The sequence below is a fragment of the Apium graveolens genome, chromosome 7 (genome assembly GCF_009905375.1).
Source record: "Apium graveolens cultivar Ventura chromosome 7, ASM990537v1, whole genome shotgun sequence".
Taxonomy (NCBI): Eukaryota; Viridiplantae; Streptophyta; class Magnoliopsida; order Apiales; family Apiaceae; genus Apium; species Apium graveolens.
The window spans coordinates 254009124-254031844 of record NC_133653.1 but is presented as its reverse complement, the minus strand read 5'-3'; the positions used below and the strand labels follow the sequence as shown (position 1 = coordinate 254031844).

Sequence of the window (22721 nt, the reverse complement as noted above, 5' to 3'; positions counted from 1 at the left end):
AATAAAAATAGAGAAGAGAATGTTGAAAAAAAATGAGATGAGGCAAGACTATTTATAGGTGAAAATCTGAATTTTAAAATTCACAAGCTTCTGCCGGCGTGTCGGTCAAACTTCTGCTCTATTGACCAGTCAATTCAACTGCCGCAATGTTTCATCGCGGCAATTTCAACAGTCAAATGAAATGTTTTCAGCAAATTTTTTTTTGTGCCAAATTTAATTTTGTGAATTTTAAAATTCTTATTAATATTGGCACAAAAATAAGTTTTGCACAAAAAATAAGTTTGACTGTTGATAAATTTTTTAAACTAAAATAACTCAATTCACTAAAAAGTATAAAATTAATAATATTATTTTTTAAACTAAAATTATTCATACGATAATTTAAAGAAAAAGTACCGAAAAAATTAAATTGATAAATTTATTATTAAAATTGATAATATTTTAATATATTACTACTACTTATATTTAATGTTAACATATTTTAAAAAATTAATTACTGTTGAACATTAATATTATTTTTATACTTATATAAATAAGTTAAATATTAGAATAAGCTAAAGAGAGGGGCAGTTTGGACAAAAATGAAACATTGCGGCCCAACAATGAAACATTGCGGAATGCGCAATATTTCCTGTGCATGGAAACATCCCGCAATATTTCATTGCGGAAGGCAAGACCCGCATTGAAACATTGCTTTCCCCGCAATGTTTCATTGCTGTGGGTTGGCTGGCTGTCCCCCCAACCCACGTTGGCTCCTGATTATTTTCCACATATATATATACATATACAAACACTTACATATTCATACATGCTAAACTAATGTCTTACAAATTTTATTTCATATAACATTAACAATAGCAAATTCAACTTATGAAAATTTGGTGGAAAAAGCGTTTTCAACAATCGAAGTTATTCCGGTGATAGGAGCTTATTCATCAACCGAACAATGTCCGGTGACCATTTCCGTCAAACTAGATATAAAGAAAAAGTAGTGTCGTAGAATTCGATTTGAAAGTTTTAGTTAAGTTTTACGAGTAAGTTTGTAATGAAAATAAAATTAATAATTATGAAATATGATATATAATTATTTTGGTGTGTTAATTATTTACATAACATAAATTGTATATTGATCAGTGACACAAAATCATAATAACAAAAATTATATGTTTTTTTATATTTTTGGCGAGCAGAATGCACCGGAAAGTTATTGTATTTGACAAATATAGATTACGGTTAAATTTGACTTACTTCGGTCAATTTTATATTTTTGACTGCTTTCGGTCAAAAATATAAATTTGACGGAATTCAGTCAAATTTGCTTTACGTTAGGCGGAAAAATCACAATTTTCCAAATTTTAAAATTTTAAGCGCCAAAATTTTAAAAAAAAATTCAAATTTTAGGCGTCAATTTAAAAAAAATTCAAATTTTAATCGATTTCATATAATTTTTTGGACTTGAGTTGGAACCAAATCTTACAGAGCACAGTTCGAGGAACTGTCGGCTCGATCAAATTTGAGTCATGAATATTCTCTCAAACTATGAAAACAAACAATCAACATGCACCACGTACGAGTCTAGATAAGATAAAGCCAAAGTATCACTCATTAGTTAAATCATTAGTTTCCAGATGTAGGGTACAATGAGCAATATTAAATCCAAATCTATCTTTCCAGATTTAACTAAAAAAATCTTTGTGTTTGAAAGTGAAAGATCTAGCGGGCCGGTTACAAAGTAACGAAATTGCAAATGAGAATGCTACCTTGAACTTTCTAGCCAGATATCTGATTTAACTTTAGTCCCCACAAGTATTATTACACATTAACATATACTACTTCGTTAGAAACGCGTTTTGATTCTTTCCCAACCGCCAACACGGAATTCAAAGGCAAATTACTATTCGCAACTCACCAGGCCCTCAGCCTAGTTTATATACATGTGCTACATGTTCGTTTATTTGCAACCATTACATTTTATACTTGATCATTTACAAGGAGTGTATAAAACTGGCGAAGCCTAATGAGGAGCTACAAGTCACCACCCCTGGTTTCCTCTCGTGTCCTGCACCATCCCAAGCAACGATAAAATCTCCGATGATCCTCAGTTCTGGAGTCACTTGCAACTGTTGTGGCAACACAATGCGCGATTATATTGATAACATTGTCGATAATAGTTCAGAATGTTGCACGATTTCGCTGTCAAAAGTATATGAGTTTGCAAAGCTGTCAGCTGAAAACCGCGAGTTTCTAGCAACTTATAAAGGATTTGTTCCAGCATTTGTTGAGATTTTGAGCAATGCTTCTGATGTTGAACTTATCGGATTCATAATGGAGGTTTTAAATTTGTTGATATCAGAAGATGGTAGAGTCAAAAAACAGTTACATGATTTGATCTTCAGAAATAACAAAGATTGTTTGTCTCTGTTTATTTTGTTGCTCGAAAAAGGTAATTTGAACTCGAAGATTAATTCAGCAAAACTTCTGGAGTCAATTGCATCTACGATGAATTCTCAAACAACAATGTTTGAAAACCAGGCGTTATTAACAGGATTGTACAAGTTAGTGAGTTCAAAAACTAACCAAACAGCTCGTGCTGTTGGTTTATCGTCGTTGATCGCTGTTTCACAATCAAGAAACGTGAAAACTAAGCTCGTCCATCTCGGAATTGTTCGTACAGGAGGGAAAATTCTCTCTGATCCGGGAACAGAAGTTCAGGTTATCGAGAAAGTGATGAAAGTTTTAGAAATGGTGTCTAGATGTCCAGAAGGACGAACAGCGATATGCATAGATGAGAGATGCTTAAAGGCAATAGTAACGAGGCTAATGAATGTATCAGTAACAGCCACGGAGCATGGCATTGGAGTCTTGTGGAGCTTGTGTTATCTATCTGGTGACAGGATGGCTAAGGAGGCAGTTTCGAAGAGTAATGGAATGAGGAAGGTGGTGTTGGTGATGCAGAGCAAGTGCTCGGGGAGTGTGAGGCAAATGTGTGGGGATCTGGTGAAGGTGTTTCAGGTTAACTCAAAGTCCTGGCTAACCAGTTACGAGACCAGGACAACTCGCGTGCGTTGATAACTCTAGCTGATTCGTCCTTAATTTGTTGTCATGATACCTCTCATTAGCTATTCTTGCTGTATCTAAATTGTTCATAGTAATATAATCCCCATACAAGATTTGTCATTTACAAAGATTCTCTTTGATGCACTGTTAATAAGCTATATCAGACAAAACAGTACTTCCGGCTAACAAGTAAGGTCCAGAATTAACATAAACATTATCTATCATTTGGATATCTGCTGGTAACTAAAATCAAATCATATCTGAAAGCAGTGCACTGAAAGTAATCTACAAAGGTCACAATTCAGAATTCAAACATAGTCTGTTCAAGATACAGCTTGTGACATTAAGCATTGGAAAATGTAGTACATTTAATCAAAGCTAGTAGAGCACACTACCCTTAAAGTATAAAATGCACAATTGATTATCTACAGTACCAAGAGGGGAGAATGAACAAGCATGTTCAGCAGCTTAATACAATTGTTTTGAGTGCACATGTACAATTTGAATCAGTAAATCTTTCTCTAACTAGTTCTTACTTAGATGAGTCCCGGGGGTTGACCATGGTGTGCCATCCAACCCTTCATTAGGTTGTCTCATATCTTCAGAATTCTCACTCAATGCCCGGATCCTCACAGTTGGCTTAGAAGCAGGCAGTTTACGCAATGGTGCCTCCCCTTTAAGCATCCGTGCTACTTCTATCATTGAAGGCCGCCTCTCTTGATTAGGATGCACACAAGACAGCCCAACCAAGAAGATTCTTTCCATCTCCACCCTATTAAAGTTCCCCATCAGTGTAGGATCAGCAGCAGCCATTAAATTCCTTTTTTCCCACACATCCCACATCCAATCAGTCAACACAGTCCCATCATCATTTACAGGCCTCCTCCCCGTTGCTATTTCCAGAGCAACCACGCCAAAGCTGTACACGTCTGTATTAACAGACGGAATACCAGAGTACACATACTCGGGAGCAAGATATCCCATAGTTCCAGCTGGAAGAGTCACATCTCTTGCCTTGGGACTATGCTCATAGACTTCTGCTAAGCCGAAATCTCCAAGCTTGGGACTGAAATCATCATCAAGCATAATATTGGAAGTCTTCAAATCTCTATGAATTATCTGTTTCTCACACTCCTCGTGTAGATATGCTAGAGCAGAAGAAATGCCAAGAACTATATGCACCCTGCGCTCCCAAGTGAGGAGTTTTGTGGCTCGAGTGCGTGAGTGTAAAATCCTGTTAAGGCTCCCATTAGGCATGTACTCATAAACTAGCACAAGTTCATTCCTCTCACAGCACCATCCTAAGAGCTGAACCAAGTTCTTATGCCTTCTACACCCCACCATTGTCCCAAACTCGTTAGTAAACCGATTATACAGAGCGCTAGTTCTTTTTACCTCGCTGAACCTCTTTACTGCCACACTACCAAGAGAAGGGAGTAATCCCTCATAAACGACTGCTGATGCTCCTGCACCGATGATTCTCTTCCTGTTAAATCCTTTTGTAGCTGATCTAATTTCAGTCAGTGACAACCTTTTTGGTATTTTATTGGCCTGAAGCCTCTGAAACCTCTGAAACCTACTTACTTGACCTTCACTGCTTTTTAGAGCAACATCTCTCTTCCTATTTCTCATACACACAAAGTACAAACGAAGAAATGCAATCACACACATGACAGAGACCACAAAGCCACCCAAAGCAAGGGCCACTTGTAGTACCCTTTTACGTTTCTGACGATGATGATCAGAGTCACCAACATCTGTACTAGCACTACTAGAATCCCCAGAAAGACATATCAAACACTCCTCCAAGTCATCTGTAAATCTATCAACCACAACTGACGAAGACACAAACCCTGAAGTTCGAAACTGCCACTCATCAACAACATGAACTGCAGAACCTCTACCATTAGAAGCAGAAAATCCAACATGCATAAATTCCTTAAAACTCTTGGAAATATCAATGTTACTAACAAGTAAAGGACTTAAAGGCCTCAAAAATCCAAAATAACCAACCCAAACACGAATCATTTTCTCCGAATGACTATACTCAATCCAAACACTCATTTTCCTCCCACTCTTAAAATCAATCCCTCTAGACAAAGAATCAACAGAAGCAACGGAAAGAACAGAATTCAAATCAACACTAACATGATTCCCATTAATATCACCAAGATTAGCATTAAAACTAGTATCAAACTCAACAGCAAGAAAAGAATCTTGAGCATTAGATACAGGCATTCCCATAAAACCATCAGAAAGACTTACAGAACCAGGATTAGAAGTGATCAAGAATGCAAGCCCATCACCAAAAGCACAATGAGGAGCAGAAGGGTCAATTCTAAATGAAAATTTACAAGAAAAAGAAGCAACATTATTTATCGAAAAATCAAGAAACCTTATTGGGTACTTGTAAAAAGCTCTGCCAACACCAGAAGAATAAGAAGTAGACGTTGAAGAAGAACATGCAGATGCTTGTTGAGTGAGAATAATGGAGGTGTTCTTGAAATATGCATCACCAAGAAAGATGAAATCTTTGTTATTAAAAGAAGTTGAAGAGGACAAACAAGTGAAAAGAGTGGTGCAAATGAAGAAGATGAGAAGAGCCCAAAAGAGTTTTGTTGAGTTTGAAGGCATTGTGAATCAAGAATCAGGGTTTAGACTAGTGGGGTTTATGTAAAAAAACAGAGATTTTGCAGGAGGAGTTGTTGCAGAGTGTGTAAATATTGTGTGTATGCATGTGTGTTTTACTTGAAGAATGATTGGGTGTTTGTTGGTTGGTTTATTGATCAGTGATCGCTTTAATGAACTGAATATAGATACTAGCAAATTTAAGAACTAATTTTGTACTACGTGTATATGCACATAATAACAATTTATTTTTTATCGATGTTTTTTTAATAGTGCTAAATATCATCAATTAAAATTACCCAAATTTATAAATTTATGTAATTATTGTGAATTGATGACGGCATGGTAGAAAAATCAATTTAAGAAATCTCGACAAAAAGTCAAAAACAGAAAAAAGGATAACTAAACTCTTCTGGTAAGATTCCGCTCAACCGGGTAGAACAGTAAGGTTAGGGGCAACGGGTCACACCCAAATTAGAACAGAAAGAGCCCAGAATCAAAATAGGAGAAACTAAGCATGAGTTTAGATCCGATAACAAGAATAAGGGGTATATGAATGGAGTTAATGAAAATGAGTATGAAATTATAAAGGGTAAAGAGGGTATAATTTAATTATCTAATGAAAATAAGGTTTTCATTCCCAACTATTTAATTGTTAATTCAAATATTATAATATGTTATTGAAGTTCCGATTACCATTAACCGGACTTATTAAACATCATCCAAACACCCCTAAATGTAACTAAACCGAACTGATCAAATTAAAAGAATCGAATTCTTATTTTATTTTAAAATTATTTTATTTTAAAGATTTATAATTTTGTACCTGAAATTCGTTAATTTTGACTAATTTTAACTATTTAATGGGAGTATTGATTTTAAAATAAGATTACTTATTTGGGGCAAGTTATAATGAGTTTAATTCAACAAGATTATAGTTGAAATCTTTAACAAATAGATATGAAATGACTTTAAATATGTTCGTTATAATTATTAATATATTTTAACATCAGTTAAAGAGTACAACATTATTTTTTATTGTAATAATGACAAATATGGTAGGACCTAAAAAATATTAACAAGTTGCATTTTAAAACTAGGAGTTTGTTTATTAAATTCTTGTTACTTAGCTCATTTGCTTAAAAGGTTGACAAAAAGAAATTAATTTTCTGTCAGTTATCACAAAAAAATCAGTTTTTTATAATATAATCCAGATATTATCCATTTTTGGATTTACTAACTTATAACTCGCCTAAAAAACTTAAAATTCGTGCGATAAACAAAGTTTTTATTTTCACTTCTTAATAAAGTACGCATAATATAAATACTATAACGCGACGACCAAGATTGTGGATAAGATCTCTTTTACACTCAGTATTTTAAAAATTCCCGATTTAATCGATTAATCGTTTATAAGGTGCATGACCGGTTCGATTTTTAAAATCCGATTAACCTATATAATTTTTTCTTTGATTGGAGTATATATATAATAATTTTTTAAAATTAAATTACTATATTCATTTATCTTTAATAATGTAAGATACAATAAATATATGTTTGTTAATAAATACATAAAATAATCATAATTATATAATAAATAACTTTTGGACATTAAAATACAACTGATCTTTACTATGATTAATCCTCAATTTATGATTAATCCTAAATTTGGATTTCAGTCGATTAAGTCTAATTCCCAATTTTTACAACACTGTTTACTCTTATTAAATTTTAAAAAATAGTCTCAGTTAAATAAAATATTTGAAGATATACGAAAATTAAATCACAATATAAAATAAACCCTTTATCCGCAAATATCCAACTTATGTATTTATTTACCCAAAAAGAAAATATATTCACCGTGAGTGAGGCTTCCAAGAACACTGCACTGGTGATTACAAGCAAACACTCAAAACAAAGATCAAAATGAGTAATGAGAGAGAAGTGCCAAAATTTGATAAAGAAGTGGACAATTTTGACTGGTTCATCCGAGTAGTATCTAGGAAGTATAAAGCCTCACAAGACCTAGTCCGGTTTTAAGCGAAGGGCTGGGCTCTACTAACTAAAACGCGAGAAATGAGCTTGACCCTCTCCGCTCCAATGTTCTAGTCAATTCACTAGTTTACGCCTCTCGCTCATCTCATGCTGTTACGTAGCCAACACAACCCACTTGATAACATGTTTTTTTAAATACTTTATTTTAGATAAGTACATGCATATATAATCTGCAAATTTTGTAGTTTTATAATTTAAATTCTTTTTATTTAAGTTATGTTCGAGTAATATATTTTTTACCCGTTAACATAATTATCTATAAGTTATAAATGAACTATACTTAAACCCGTCCAATTGGTATTAGATATGTAGTTTACTTTAATTAAAATAATTTTTTTTAGTAATTAGTTATTTAAAAGGTTTAAAATTAAATAGGTACATAATCTTATTTAAGTTTCAACCAAATTCCCGGCCGATTAATTAGCAAAAAAAAAACTTCCCGGCCAATTAAAATTTTAAATATCTTGGATAGACCCTACTTTACTTATAGAATAAAATATATATTACAATTTTAATAGTATTGAGTTTTTTTAATTTTTTTAAATTTTACGTATCCCGGATACATGTTTATGCCTTATATTATTTTATATGTTATATTTTTTAAAATTATTTTAATGATATTTTATTTTCTCTTTTATATCTGATTCAATAAATGACTGTTCTTGTGCAATGCACGATTATTTTTAACTTTTTAAATTGTAAATGATAATTTTAATATGTTGTAGGTGAAATTTATAAAGAGTATATCTACCGTTCTTCATTAATTAAATTCTAAATTTAGCATTATATAGGACAATTATATTTTTATAATAATTAATGTTTATTTATAAATATAAACCTTTCTCGTATCGCATTGGGAATGTTATGCAGGGAAAGATTACGAAAAAATTCAAGGGTGAAAAATCAAAATATCCACCATTTGGGAAGATCTGCCCAAAATACTCACCGGCGGGAAAATCGCCCAAAATACCCACTGTATAAGCAATAGAATCATGCGTATTCTATTTTTTTTTAAAAAAATACAAAGAATCATAGAATATGCATGTCTTACATGCGTACTTTTTGTATTTTTTTTAAAAAAATAGAATACGAATCTGTAACATGCGTATTCGGTGGTTATTTTGGGCAGTTTTCCGCCGGTGGGTATTTTGGGCAGTTTTTCCGCCGTTGGGTATTTTGGGCACGTGAAACTGAAAAGTGGTGCATTTTAAGCATTTTTTCTAAATTTGATTGGTTTTCTTTATCATTCAACTATCACAAAGAATTTGTTAAAAATATAATGGGCCCGGTTAAAATATAATGCTAAATTGAGAACATACTAAAATGGCAAATCATGTTTTTATCGGACGGTTGTTTTTTCAAATATTATTATTAATTTAAATTAAAATAAAATATCAAATTTTGACTTCAAATTAGAACTAGAATTGGAATAAAATTTAGAAATTAAATAAGAACAATTAAAATAATTAAATAAAGGATCGTAGCAACAACATTTCAATATTTCATTTATTATATTAATACAAATGATGGCCACTTACGTAATTAACTATCATTGTACAAAACTATGACATGAAGTGGTAAAATTTTATTTTAAATTTAGGTACACAAAATTAAAATAAACTTTCTTAAAAAATTTATGTACCTTGATTTATATTCAGAAGTATTAATCACGCTGAATAACAAATTACATACATAAATATCGTGACGCTCAAAAAAAAATATGATCATAGAAAGTTCCATGCACATGCACACACGTCTTTCCAAATATTTAATATTTTGTAATCAAAAATCAAGAAAAATTATTGTGAAAATGACAAATCTTCATTCCTACCCTACCAAGAAGGACTAATGTATTACTGAAATTTAATATGATTTTTAATGTTTCTAAAGAAAGATTTGCCAGTTACGTATCTATAATTTACTGCGGTTTTGTTAATTAATTACTTTGATTTTGTCTGGCGCTTTAATATCAAACACTCTGGTTATCAGTATTCTGTCTAATCACGACGTATTAATTTATATCGGTCAAACAGTAAAACTAACTATTTTGACCGGTTACTTTTAGCTTCATACAAAGTCAGAACTAATACAATGTACTAGAACTTTTGATTATATTGACAATGTAGTAATTTCGATATTTAGTAATTGACTTGTGTTGAATGATATATTTTTCATAAACTAGTATTGACTATTAATTTCAATAATTATTATAGGCTTAGTCAGGATCTTCTAAATACATTTTTCATCACTAATAGTATTGACAAGTAGTACTTATAGTTAGTAATTTCGATATATTTCCACACAATTCACTTCGTTTAAAAAATATATTAATCCCTGCGTCTCACCCAATTATTAACATGGGGAGACGGGACTCGACACACGCTTTTTGAGACTCTTATAAAATTATAAAATCTAGTTGCCTAATTTTTTTTAAAAAAAATTGCTTTCTTTTAAATAATAATATAATATTCAAATTTTTATACAAAGAAATTTTAAAAATAAAATATGAAATTGCTTACTTTATAATAGTATTTAAATGCGATTGAAAGAAAAAAAACGGTAAAAAAATGAGGGGGAGAGAGTATATTCAGACATATTTGCAAATGTGTTTTCGAATTTCAGATACATGACATCTAAGTCACAAGGACTGAATAATTATCCAAACAAAATTTTTAATTTTTTTTAACGTTTAGAGATAGGAAAATAAATATACAAGTCTTTAAATTACTGTAATTTTTAGTCTGGAAACATAGTTAACTGGAGGGGATCCATGTCCTGGGACCAGGAGGGACCGCGTAGAAGTGAAGTTGACAAGTTCAAAGACTCAGTAAAGCAAAGAAACAGCCAAAAGACCCAGCCTCCAGCAGCCAAATTAACGAGTATTCACCTTCAATATATATCAACAATTCTACCTAGTACATACACACTCTACTTGTTCTGTTTTAGATCATTTCATGCATACAAATTATAATCTCTGTTTCTCTTTTATAAAACACAACTCAATAGCAACACTACCATCTGTAATCAACAAAAAATGAACAGCTCTTACAACTCTTCTGGCAAGTCTCCTAGGAAAGAGATGCAAGGACTGCGACCAACGCCCCTCCAAGTACGAAAAGACTCGCACATGATCCGAAAACCACCTGTTAATATTTCCCAACAACAAGTGTCTCAATCTCATCGTCAGTACCCTCCACCGGTTATTATTTATACTCTTTCACCAAAAGTGTATCGTGTAGAACCAAATGAGTTCATGCAGTTGGTTCAAAGACTCACTGGCCGTGAAGGAGGAGTTGGTCAATCATCTTCTGCTGTTTTCGACAACAATAATGGTGTGATTTCTCCTGCTGCTCGTTTTGCGGTTACTGAATATGTTGATAAGTCAAACAAAGGGAAGAAAGATTATAAAGCAATGGGTGAAGCTGATATAGGAGAAGGTATAGATGAAATCAATGGTCTGTTTCCGGGGATTTTGTCACCTCCTCCGAGCTCTCTTCCACCTATTCCACAAGACATTTTTGAACCGTCATCAGAGACTAATCCTCTTGGTGGCAAGAACCATATGGATAGATATGATAGAAGTCCTGTGCCTACTCATTCAAACAATTCATTTTCCCCTAAAATTATGGCTTACTCCCCTGATTCTCAAGATTTTTTCATAAATTTCTACGACATTTAGTGTCAATAGATAGGGTCCTTGGATTTATTGTTTAGAGACAATGAGACACATGCCTGCGCATTTTAATTTCTGCAAGTACTCCCTAGCTATTCGCAGAAACTCATCGATGTATACTTTATTTTTTTTCCCGAAAGATATCAGCTGATAAGTGCCTGACTGGACCCTAATAATGGCACATTCTGACTCTTCGGTTGATTAATCTTTATTTCATAGATAGTTCATAGTAACTATTGTTGTAGGAAGATGGGATTGCTTTATCTTAGGTATCCAACCCTGGAAAACAGTGGTGTTTTGTTCCGTATTATATTAACGTTCCAAATTTGATGCGGTTAGACGGGAAACTATGTGGCTGTATTGGTATATACTATTTCTAAAAGTAAAACAGATATTATATAAGTGTGCAAATGTGGTAATCTTATTCTCTTACAAAGCAGACTACTTGAGGAATCTTTTTACTTAAGGTTGATTCACATATCTCTATCTATAAAGTTGTGCTAAGATAAACCGGCAAATTGCCATTTCTAAAATGCTGACGCGTTATTCAAGTCAGATCACATATCAAAATCTCTATAGTAAATGTAACTCTGCAAGGTTGAATGTAAAAAAATGGCTTCATATATTTCAGCTCCTATATGTAAACAAGTAATACCTGTTGATATTCTTGAAAGTGTCGAGCCGTAGATTGTTCAGATAGTATGAATTAGCTTGGGGCCAAGAAAGAGAGTACATATATAACTTCCAAGAAAATAACCAGAAACGTTAGGGTTTAAAGTTGTGTACTCGACTACTCGTCTTGATCAAACCATCCAATTTCGAAGGTTAGCACATTTGAAGCATTTTCTCTTGGACCCTCTTGGTTAAAAGTTCTCCCATAATTGCGAAACTGCAGTGTTGGAGTAGATTGGCAAAGAAACTAAGAACTCCCATTTTCCTAGCTTGTGATTAAAATGACAGAAAATTTGGTCTCTGATCTTATCTCAGAATGTTGTTGCTGACGAAAACGACACTACATATCCCAAACAATTAGCATGAAGTGGCTGAATTGCCCCGAAACCATTAGCACCTAGACACACCAGTAAGGAATTCTTTCAGCGCTATCACAACAAATAAATATTCAAACGATCACTCTGGATCAGGCATTTCATCAAGCATTTAACGTGCATTACCTTTTCACCAGTCTTACCATACAAATTAGTCAAACTACACTTTACAAACGCATTGGCCTTAGACCCACTTCTCCGATTTCAAAACTACCCAAAGCGAGAGGTCAGTGATTTCACTTATGAAATGTTCACTGGTCTGATATTTCTTTTATGGCACAGGTTTTTTTGTGCAAATTCCATCGCTTAAAATGTGATTAAATACACAACTTAACAAACAGTTATTTTAGTAATAATTATAATAAAGCTAAAAATAATTTGATTTTCTAGGGAGGTAAAATTGAAAATCAATTAATAAAAAGCAGTGTCCTTAAAAATCGGCCGATTAAGTGATTAATCGGCTCAGAGTTCGGACATGAATAAAGTGTAAAGAGCTTTGTCAGGATATGAATAAAAATAATTTTTGATTTTAAAGTTAGTTTGTCAACAATTAAACAGGAGCATTAATATATATATAGGAGTATTTTTTTTGTTTTAAAACAACACAAACGATGAGCAGCTATACTTATTGACCATCTCATTTTCCAGGGGATCACCGGAAAACTTAAGAGGAGGGTGTAAATTATGGGATTTCGAATTGATTTTTTTTTTTTTTTTTGCTTTTTTCACGTGTGTGAACTACGGACACAAATGCAGGGTTTGATCACATTCAAATTAGCAGCCTCTCATTCACTCTAAAAATCCCTTGCAGGGTTCAGACTAAAAAAAATTTTGCACTTCACTTAAGGTTTTTCTTATTTATATCACACACATTAAAACATAACTATTTCTTGGATTAGTGACCATAAAGTATGGACAAATTTACCTATAGACTCTATAAGAGAGCTAGAGTCTTAAATATAAAAGCGTAACTATTGATTCCTGGGATATTAAAATTATCTCTTTTTAATCTTATAATACATGATAAAAGTTGATAAGTGGCATTTTATACCACTTAGAGCGTCTTAAAATGGCTTAAATTGGTGTCTTGAAATCAAGTATTTTGTGTATTTGATGCGTTTTTCTAGTGTTTATGCATTTCAGGGTTTTAGTTGCATTTCGGGGGAGGAATCATCAAGAATAAGCCTTGGCATGTGTTCACCATTGCGAGAGGAAAGAAACGGGCAGATTACGGCGAAGAAACGGAGCGAAATCAGAATTTTTCCAGAAGAGGTCTGAGCGCCCGCTCAGCTATGCTGAGCGGCCGCTCAGGGTCGGGAAAAATGATAAATTATTTTAGGACTTCTATTTCTGTTTGGTTTCCACTTCTATGTAATCTGAGTTTTATGGGACTATTATATAAGTAGATTTGAGACGTTTTTCACAAGTGTGGATTAAAGAAGATTGTGTTTTTACGCAAGGATCGAAGGAGATAAGGAAGAAGACCGATTTAGCACACCGCAACGAAGAGGAAGCATATATTCTTGTGATTTTTGTTTCGTTGTAACGTTGGATGCTAGTTTTCTTGCTTTGAACTTATTTACTCTTGTGACGTACTCTGTTTTAATATAATTAGCTTAGTTATTATTTTCTTGTGTTTGTTTATCATGATTTCATATGAACCCATGATGACGATAAGTGCTATTATGGGCTAATCGTGATCATGGGGTTGCAACGGATTTATTATGGAATTCTTTAGTTAATTGTTTAATACTTTAGTGTGTGATGATTGCATGATATCTAGTATTGGTTGTGCGTATTCGTCTTATGTGCGTCGCGAACATATAAGATAGGGTGTTAATCTCTTGTGAAGCGACGGTGGATCTTGAGATTTAGAACTTGCCATGCTAGCATAGGTTCATGTACGTTGTGCATGATTAGTGGGTAACTCTAACAGTTTTATTTGCCCTATGTAATCAAAAGGAATAACTTGTGCTTAAATCGTTGTGTTGTCAATTTCTGTAGACATATGGGAACTCAACATAATTGATGACTATTCAACTTCTATCTTAATTGTGGATGCTTGGTAGAATGGTATTAGTACAATGAAAGTTGGCTTTTATCAGTTTCGTGTTATTCGATTAATATCATCACTGTCACAAGCTAAAGGTAATAACAATGGCTATAGAAGGAAGTAATAATGAAGTTGTGATCTCATGAGTGTTTTATTATTGATAAATTGAAGTGTTAGTTAAGTGATTAATTAAGTAGTTAATTATAGTTAATATTTAATCAACAATTTTAAGTGTTAGTATCTTAACATTGAGAAGTAATCATACATTGGTGAGTGAGTTTAATTAGACAATAATTTAGTCTGAGTCTCTGAGGGAACGAACTAGAAAGTATTCTATATTACTTGCGAACGCGTATACTTGCGTGAATATTAGCGCGTGTTTTCGCCCTAACAAGTTTTTGGCGCCGCTGCCGGGGACTCGGCGTATTTGTTTAGTTTATGTACTTACCATCATTGGTCATTAGGACTCAGTGATTAGGACGTAGTAGTTACTTAATTTTATTTTTTTTTCCGGTTGTGTCTCAGGTACTTTAGCAAGCGTTTATGCAAACTCGTTCTCGTGCTCGCAAGAGGACTTTAGATACAGCTGAGGAGACAGACGAAGTTCTTGATATTCCGGAGAAGTTAGATTTTGAGGATTCGGATTCAGGAACTGAGCAGAAAGAACCAGTAAATATGGGAGATCGTATTGTTCAAGCTGATCCAGCTCTTATGGATTTTTCTCGGCCTAAAATTGATGACATTCAGTCAAGCATCCTTCATCCGGCTATTCAAGCTAACACCTTTGAAATCAAGCCGGGCACTATTCAGATGGTGCAGAATTCTGTTTCTTTTGGAGGAGCGGCAACTGAAGACCCCAACATGCACATAAGGAATTTTGTCGAGATCTGCAGCACTTTTAAGTATAATGGCGTGACTGATGAGGCTATCAAGTTGAGGCTTTTCCCATTCTCACTGAGGGACAAGGCTAAAGACTGGTTACATTCTGACCCAGCTGGGTCCATCACTACGTGGCAAGATCTTGCGCAAAAGTTTCTGGTGAAGTTTTATCCGATGGCAAAGACTGCTGCTATGAGGAGTGCTCTTACTCAGTTTGCGCAGCAACCTACATAATCTATGTGCGAGGCTTGGGAACGCTACAAGGAAATGTTGAGAAAATGTCCACATCATGGAATGCCGGATTGGATGGTGATCACTGATTTCTATAATGGTTTGGGGGCCCAATCTCGGCCCATGCTCGATGCAGCAGCTGGAGGCGCCTTATGGGCTAAAAGCTATACTGAGGCGTATAATCTTATAGAGTCGATGGCTGCAAATGAGCATCAAAACCCAACTCAGAGGATGACGTCAGGCAAGGTAGCAGGTATTCTGGAAGTTGATGCAGCCACCGCTATTGCAGCCCAGCTCCAAGCGCTATCAATGAAGGTTGATTCTCTGGCTACGTATGGAGTTAATCAAATAGCTATGGTTTATGAGCTTTGTGCAGGTTCTCATGCTACGGATCAGTGTTCTTTTGTCAACGAATCTGTTCAGTATGTGAATAATTATCAGCGACAACAGCAGCCTGTGCCAGCGACCTATCATCCTAACAACAGAAATCATCCAAATTTCAGCTGGGGGAATAATCAGAATGCTATTCAGCCACCATATCAGCAAGGAGTGAGTAAACAGTTTAACCCACCTGGATTCCAGCAACCACAGCAGTATGCTACAAGGCAATCATATCCTCAACAGGGAAGTGCAGCTGCACCTACTAGTGCTGATTTTGAGGAACTTAAGCTGTTGTGCAAGAGTCAGGCGGTTTCTATCAAGACCTTGGAAAATCAAATCGGTCAATTAGCCAATGCAGTGCTCAATCGTCAACCTGGCACTCTTCCCAGTGACACGGAAGTACCAGGCAGGAAGAAAGCTAAAGAGCAAGTCAAGGCTATTACCTTAAGGTCTGGAAAAGTAGCTGATGCTGAAAAGGTAAAAGAAGTAGAAGCTGAAATTAGAGATGAAGAATCTACGCAAAAGGAGAAAGTGGCGGAACCAAGGAAGACTACTGTTGAACACACTCTTCCTGAGGCTAATACAGGGGAGAAACAGCTCTATCCTCCACCACCTTTTCCTAAGAGATTGCAGCAACAAAAGCTGGATAGACAGTTCGGGAAGTTTCTAGAGGTGTTCAAGAAACTTCACATCAATATACCTTTCGCTGAGGCTCTTGAACAGATGCCTAGTTATGCGAAGTTTATGAAGACTATTCTTTCAAGGAAGGTGAAACTGGATGACCTTGAAACCGTTGCTCTCACGGAAGAATGCAGCGCTGTTCTGCAGCAAAAGTTACCACCAAAACTGAAAGATCCAGGAAGCTTCATCATTCCTTGCACAATTGGCAATCTGACATTTGACAAGTGCCTTTGTGATTTGGGAGCAAGCATTAATCTGATGCCGTTGTCGATCTTTAAAAAGCTGGATCTGCCTGATCCAAAACCCACATACATGTCGCTACAATTGGCTGACCGTTCCATCACTTACCCAAGGGGCATAGTTGAGGATGTGCTCGTCAAGGTGGATAAGCTCTTCTTTCCAGCAGATTTTGTTATTCTGGATTTTGAGGAAGATAAGAAGATTCCCATAATCTTAGGAAGGCCTTTCTTGGCTACTGGCCGTACTTTGATAGATGTGCAAAAAGGGGAACTTACTATGCGGGTCCAAGATCAGGATGTGACCTTCAACGTATTCAAGGCAATGAAATTCCCTACAGAAGATGAGGAGTGCTTAAAATTGGATGTGATTGATTCTGCGGTTAATTCGGAACTCGATCACATGCTAATGTCTGATGCATTGGAAAAGGCCTTAGTGGGGGATTTTGACAGCGATGATGAAGATAGCAACGAGCAATTACAATATCTGAACGCTTCTCCCTGGAAGCGAAAGCTGGACATACCATTTGAATCTCTTGGTACTTCTGACCTTAAGAACGCTGAAGGGAAGCTCAAACCATCAATAGAGGAAGCACCTACCTTGGAGCTCAAGCCATTACCTGAGCACTTGAGGTATGCTTTTTTAGGTGATTCATCTACGTTACCTGTTATTATTTCATCTGACCTTTCAGGTAGTGAAGAAGACAAGCTCTTAAGGATTTTGAGAGAATTCAAATCGGCTATAGGATGGACCATAGCAGACATCAAGGGGATAAGTCCTTCATATTGTATGCATAAAATTCTGCTAGAGGAAGGTAGTAAGCCAACTGTGGAACAACAGCAAAGAATGAACCCCATCATGAAGGAGGTGGTGAAGAAAGAAATTCTAAAATGGCTAGATGCAGGTATCATTTATCCTATTTCTGACAGCTCGTGGGTGAGCCCCGTACAATGTGTACCTAAGAAGGGAGGTATCACTGTGGTCGCAAATGAAAAGAATGAGCTCATCCCTACTCGAACAGTTACAGGATGGAGAGTATGCATGGATTATAGAAAATTAAACAAAGCCACAAGGAAGGATCACTTCCCTCTTCCATTTATTGATCAGATGCTTGACAGATTGGCGGGACATGAGTATTTTTGTCTTCTGGATGGTTATTCCGGGTATAATCAGATTTGTATTGCACCAGAGGATCAGGAAAAGACTACCTTCACTTGTCCATTTGGCACGTTTGCTTTTCGCAGAGTTTCGTTTGGGTTATGTGGCGCACCGGCCACCTTTCAGAGATGTATGATGGCTATATTCTCTGACATGATTGGAAATAACGTCGAAGTGTTCATGGATGACTTCTCCGTCTTTGGACACTTATATGATGAATGTTTGAATAATCTGCGCGCCGTACTCAAAAGATGCGTGGAAACTAATTTGGTGCTCAATTGGGAGAAATGTCACTTTATGGTGCGTGAAGGCATTATCCTTGGGCATAAAGTCTCTAGCAAGGGTCTGGAGGTGGACAAGGCCAAGGTGGGAGTCATTGAAAATCTTCCCCCACCTAATTCTGTGAAAGGAATCCGTAGTTTTCTTGGTCATGCGGGTTTTTATCGGCGATTCATCAAGGACTTTTCAAAGATATCTAAGCCGTTGTGCAATTTGCTTGAGAAAGATGTGCCTTTCAAATTTGATGATGAATGTTTGGCAGCATTCGAGACTCTCAAGAAGAGTTTGATCACTGCACCAGTTATTACAGCACCAGATTGGACAGAACCGTTTGAGATGATGTGTGATGCGAGTGATTATGCGGTAGGTGCAGTTCTGGGACAGCGCAAGAAAAATCTCTTCCATGTGGTCTACTATGCGAGTAAGACCTTAAATGTAGCCCAATTGAACTACACCACTACTGAGAAGGAGCTTTTGGCTATAGTATTTGGTTTTGAGAAATTTCGATCTTATCTGCTTGGTACGAAAGTAACAGTATTCACTGATCATGCAGCTATTCGCTATCTGGTTTCTAAGAAGGATTCGAAGCCGAGACTCATTCGTTGGGTGCTTTTACTTCAGGAATTTGAGTTAGAGATCAAAGATAGAAAAGGTACTGAGAATCAAGTAGCTGACCATCTCTCTAGGTTGGAGAATCCCGATTCTAATTCACAAGATAGGACGTTAATCAATGAATCTTTTCCGGATGAGCAGTTGTTTGCAATACAGGAGGAAGAACCATGGTTTGCAGATATTGTAAACTATCTCGTCAGCAATATAATGCCTCCTAAATTGACATCCGCTCAAAAGAAGAAGTTTCTGCATGAGGTGAAGTGGTATATGTGGGATGAACCATATTTGTTTAGACAGGGAGCTGACCAGATCATCAGGAGATGTATCCCGTTCTGTGAGACGGAGGGGATATTACGAGACTGCCATTCCACGGTTTATGGTGGACACTATGGTGGTGAGAAAACGGCAGCTCGTATTCTGCAAGCAGGTTTTTTCTGGCCTACTTTGTTCAAGGATGCTCATCAGTTTGTTTTAAGGTGTGATCGTTGCCAAAGAGTGGGAAATTTGTCAAGAAAGGATGAAATGCCATTAAATATGATGCTTGAAGTCGAGGTCTTTGATGTATGGGGAATCGATTTCATGGGGCCTTTTATCTCATCTTGCAATAATCAGTACATCTTGCTGGCAGTCGATTATGTCTCAAAATGGGTCGAATTTAAAGCTTTACCGACAAATGATGCAAAGGCAGTGCTAAATTTTCTTCATAAGCAAATTTTCACAAGGTTTGGAACACCTCGGGTAATCATAAGTGATGAAGGATCGCATTTTTGCAACCGTAAGTTCACTTCTATGATGCAGCGTTATAATGTGAATCATCGAGTAGCTACTGCCTATCATCCGCAAACAAATGATCAAGCGGAAGTGTCTAACAGAGAGATAAAGCGCATTCTAGAGAAGGTTGTTTGTCCATCAAGGAAGGATTGGTCTTTAAAGCTCGATGAAGCTGTTTGGGCTTACAGAACAGCATACAAAACTCCACTTGGGATGTCACCGTTTCAGTTGGTGTACGGTAAGGGATGTCATCTACCTGCGGAGCTTGAGCATAAGGCCTACTGGGCATTGAAGAAGTTGAACCTGGATTTAGATGCAGCTGGTAAGAAAAGAATGCTTCAGCTTAATGAACTTGATGAATTTCGACTTCAAGCGTACGAAAATAACAAAATGTATAAGGAAAAGGTGAAGAGGTGGCACGATAGGAAGCTACATCCAAAGTTATTTGTGCCAGGGCAACAAGTTCTCTTATTCAACTCTCGGCTCTGACTTTTTCCTGGGAAGTTGAAATCAAGGTGGTCTGGACCTTTTATTGTCAAAACTGTGTTTCCACATGGAGCGGTGGAAATTTTTGAGAATGATCTGGACCAAGCATTCAAGGTTAACGGTCAGCGGTTGAAGCACTACTATGGGGACATGGCAAACCGAGAAGTGGTTAGTGCCATTTTGTTGACTACTTGAGAAGGGTACGAAACGTCAAGCTAATGACGAAAAAGAAGCGCTGCGTGGGAGGCAACCCATGACTTGTTGTTACAGGAACCCTTAGAAGTTAATAACCTATCCAAAAACACAAAAAAAATCAGAAAATAGGGGCTGAAAAAAAAAATTCCAGTGACCCCCTGAGCGCCCGCTCAGCTTTGCTGAGCGACCGCGCAGCAAGCTGAGCGCCCGCTCAGCTTTGCTGAGCGACCGCGCAGCAAGCTGAGCGCCCGCTCAGTTTTGCTGAGCGACCGCTTAGGGGTCGAGTACCAGAAATTTTTTTCAGTTCAGAAAAAAAAAACACACAAAAACAGTTTTAGCCCATAAACCCACGATTTGTTCCCACTACCCCATCATTTTACTCCTTAATTCCCAAACCCTAATCTAATCCACACCTATATATACATACACTTATCCTACATATCTCCCACAAAACTTCCTACACTTAAACCCTCTCACAAACATCAAAAATCAGTTCTTACACACTTTTATTCACGAATCAATGGCACCCAAGAGAGCACGCACTATTGACAGCAGCAGCACAGTTCCTACTGCTGATTCATCGAGGGGTACTGCTGCAAGGCCTCGGTTAACTGACAGAGCTGCGGAGGAGGAGTACACTACGCTGTTGGGGAAGCCGATTCTGAAGGAGAGGGGGTTTTTACCATCGGGGAGGGATGGTGAGTTGCTGCCCATGATTGCAGAGAAGGGGTGGATAGCTTTTTGTGAGTCACCCGAAGCAGTACCGATGAGCGTTGTTCGTGAGTTCTACGAGAACGCGAAGGCCGAAAGGAATGGGTTTTCTGTGGTCCGTGGGCTGACGGTTGATTATCATCCTGCGGCGATTCGCCGTGTGATTGGACAGCGAGAGAGGAAGCCCGGGGAGGAGAACTGGAATGAAAAGACTACTGAGGATTTTGATTTGGATTTGATTTGTGCGACTCTCTGTCGACCGGGCACAGTTTGGACCTGCAGGACCGGCACTAATGAGTATCGTCACTTTCCGGCGATCGCCATGAACAGGTATGCCCGTGCATGGAATGCATTTATTTGTGCTAATATTTTGCCTTCTTCGCATGCACATGAGGTCACAGTTGAGAGAGCACAGTTGTTGTGGGGAATTCTGAATGAGGAATACTATGTGGACCTTGGTGAGTTTATCTACCAAGGAATTCTGAAGTTTTTGAGGGGAGCGAAGCATATGAACATCCCTTATGCATCTACGGTTACGAAGCTATGCCGAGCAGTGGGAGTGAACTGGCCGGCTCATGAGCAGTTGCAGTTGCCAGCAGCTCCGATTGATTCTGGCACTCTGAATGAGATGCAGGAGTGGACCGGTGGTGAGCCTGAGGAGCATGGGCTGGGTTATCGTCTTCCAGGAGGGCGTCCAGCACGAGGTGCTACTATGGCTAGGCCAGGGCGTGATGAGGCTGGTTCTTCGAGAGCTCAGGAGGGTGCTGGGATGGTTGATGCTCAGTATAGGAGGCTTTCACGGCGGATGGATGCCATGTATGAGACGCAGAGCAGGTTTGCTCAGGAGCTCACCCTTGCGGTAGGGACTGCTTTTCGAGGCCTTGGAGCTGATATCCAGTGGCCAGTTTTTGGGGAGGACTCTGCATACCCGCCGCCTGATACTCCACCCACTGAGGGTGATGATGATGATGACTCCGAGTAGGTATACCCTGTATTCCTTTCTACTACTTTCACTGAGGACAGTGAAGATTTTTAGTTTGGGGGTGGTAGTTATGGAATATTGTGTGTGTGTTATTTAGTTGTATATTCATGATAGTTTAGTTCATATAGTTGCATAATTTATGTCATATAGTTTTTTTTATTAGTTGCATAATTTATGCCATATAGTTTTTTTTATGAATGTCATGTAGCTCATGCATTTACCATGATCCCTTTTGCAATGATTTATCGACTGAATTGTGATATTGATGCGAGTGTAGTGATAGCATTAAAGTGATATTAAGTTGTGTAGGTTGATATGCATGCTAGAAACAATTATAAGTCCACTAAGTCTTAGAGAATGCGTAAGGGCTAGATTGTTGTTATGATTTGGTTGTTTTCAAGGTCAATCTGCTTATTATGCTTAGAATTCGATTATAGGTTCTTAGTGATAAAGGCATGAAAAAGAAAAAAAATTTGGAGAAAAAAATATGGAAGTTGTTGCTAGTTGTGGCTAGGCGTCAAATGGCTAGTAGCCGGCTCGCCTATGGTGCGAGTAGTCTAGGGTTGAGCAAGATGGAGCGAAACGCACTTGCTCAGAAGTTAAAAA

General features: G+C 36.8%; 3 protein-coding genes and 1 non-coding gene across 4 annotated transcripts; 2 read left to right on the top strand and 2 right to left on the bottom strand.

Annotated features, from left to right (window-relative positions):
• The first annotated feature begins 2136 nt into the window (after window positions 1–2136).
• LOC141674678 (U-box domain-containing protein 28-like) lies at window positions 2137–3069 on the top strand. The gene has a single exon (XM_074481384.1). It carries the CDS (start codon window positions 2137–2139, stop codon window positions 3067–3069), a length of 933 nt encoding a protein of 310 aa, XP_074337485.1.
• A 169-nt stretch (window positions 3070–3238) lies between these two features.
• On the bottom strand, window positions 3239–5847 carry LOC141675312 (L-type lectin-domain containing receptor kinase S.6-like). Its single transcript, XM_074482030.1, has 2 exons — window positions 4827–5847; window positions 3239–4763 (listed from the first exon to the last, which is right to left on the bottom strand). Exons 1-2 carry the CDS (start codon window positions 5689–5691, stop codon window positions 3583–3585), a joined length of 2046 nt encoding a protein of 681 aa, XP_074338131.1. The 5' UTR covers window positions 5692–5847; the 3' UTR covers window positions 3239–3582.
• A 4748-nt stretch (window positions 5848–10595) lies between these two features.
• LOC141672287 (protein MKS1-like) lies at window positions 10596–11716 on the top strand. Its single transcript, XM_074478858.1, has one exon. It carries the CDS (start codon window positions 10775–10777, stop codon window positions 11417–11419), a length of 645 nt encoding a protein of 214 aa, XP_074334959.1. The 5' UTR covers window positions 10596–10774; the 3' UTR covers window positions 11420–11716.
• A 3864-nt stretch (window positions 11717–15580) lies between these two features.
• LOC141675909 (small nucleolar RNA R71) lies at window positions 15581–15687 on the bottom strand. Its single transcript, XR_012556536.1, has one exon. It is a non-coding gene; the product is annotated as a small nucleolar RNA R71 (small nucleolar RNA).
• Window positions 15688–22721: the final 7034 nt, after the last annotated feature.

Coding starts and splice junctions, on each gene's coding strand:
- LOC141675312 (XM_074482030.1), bottom strand. CDS start 5,691: ATGCCTTCAAACTCAACAAAACTCTTTTGGGCTCTTCTCATCTTCTTC. Junction 4,764..4,826: donor TCTTTCTGGGGATTCTAGTA/GTGCTAGTACAG, acceptor GGGTACTACAAG/TGGCCCTTGCTTTGGGTGGC.
- LOC141674678 (XM_074481384.1), top strand. CDS start 2,137: ATGCGCGATTATATTGATAACATTGTCGATAATAGTTCAGAATGTTGC.
- LOC141672287 (XM_074478858.1), top strand. CDS start 10,775: ATGAACAGCTCTTACAACTCTTCTGGCAAGTCTCCTAGGAAAGAGATG.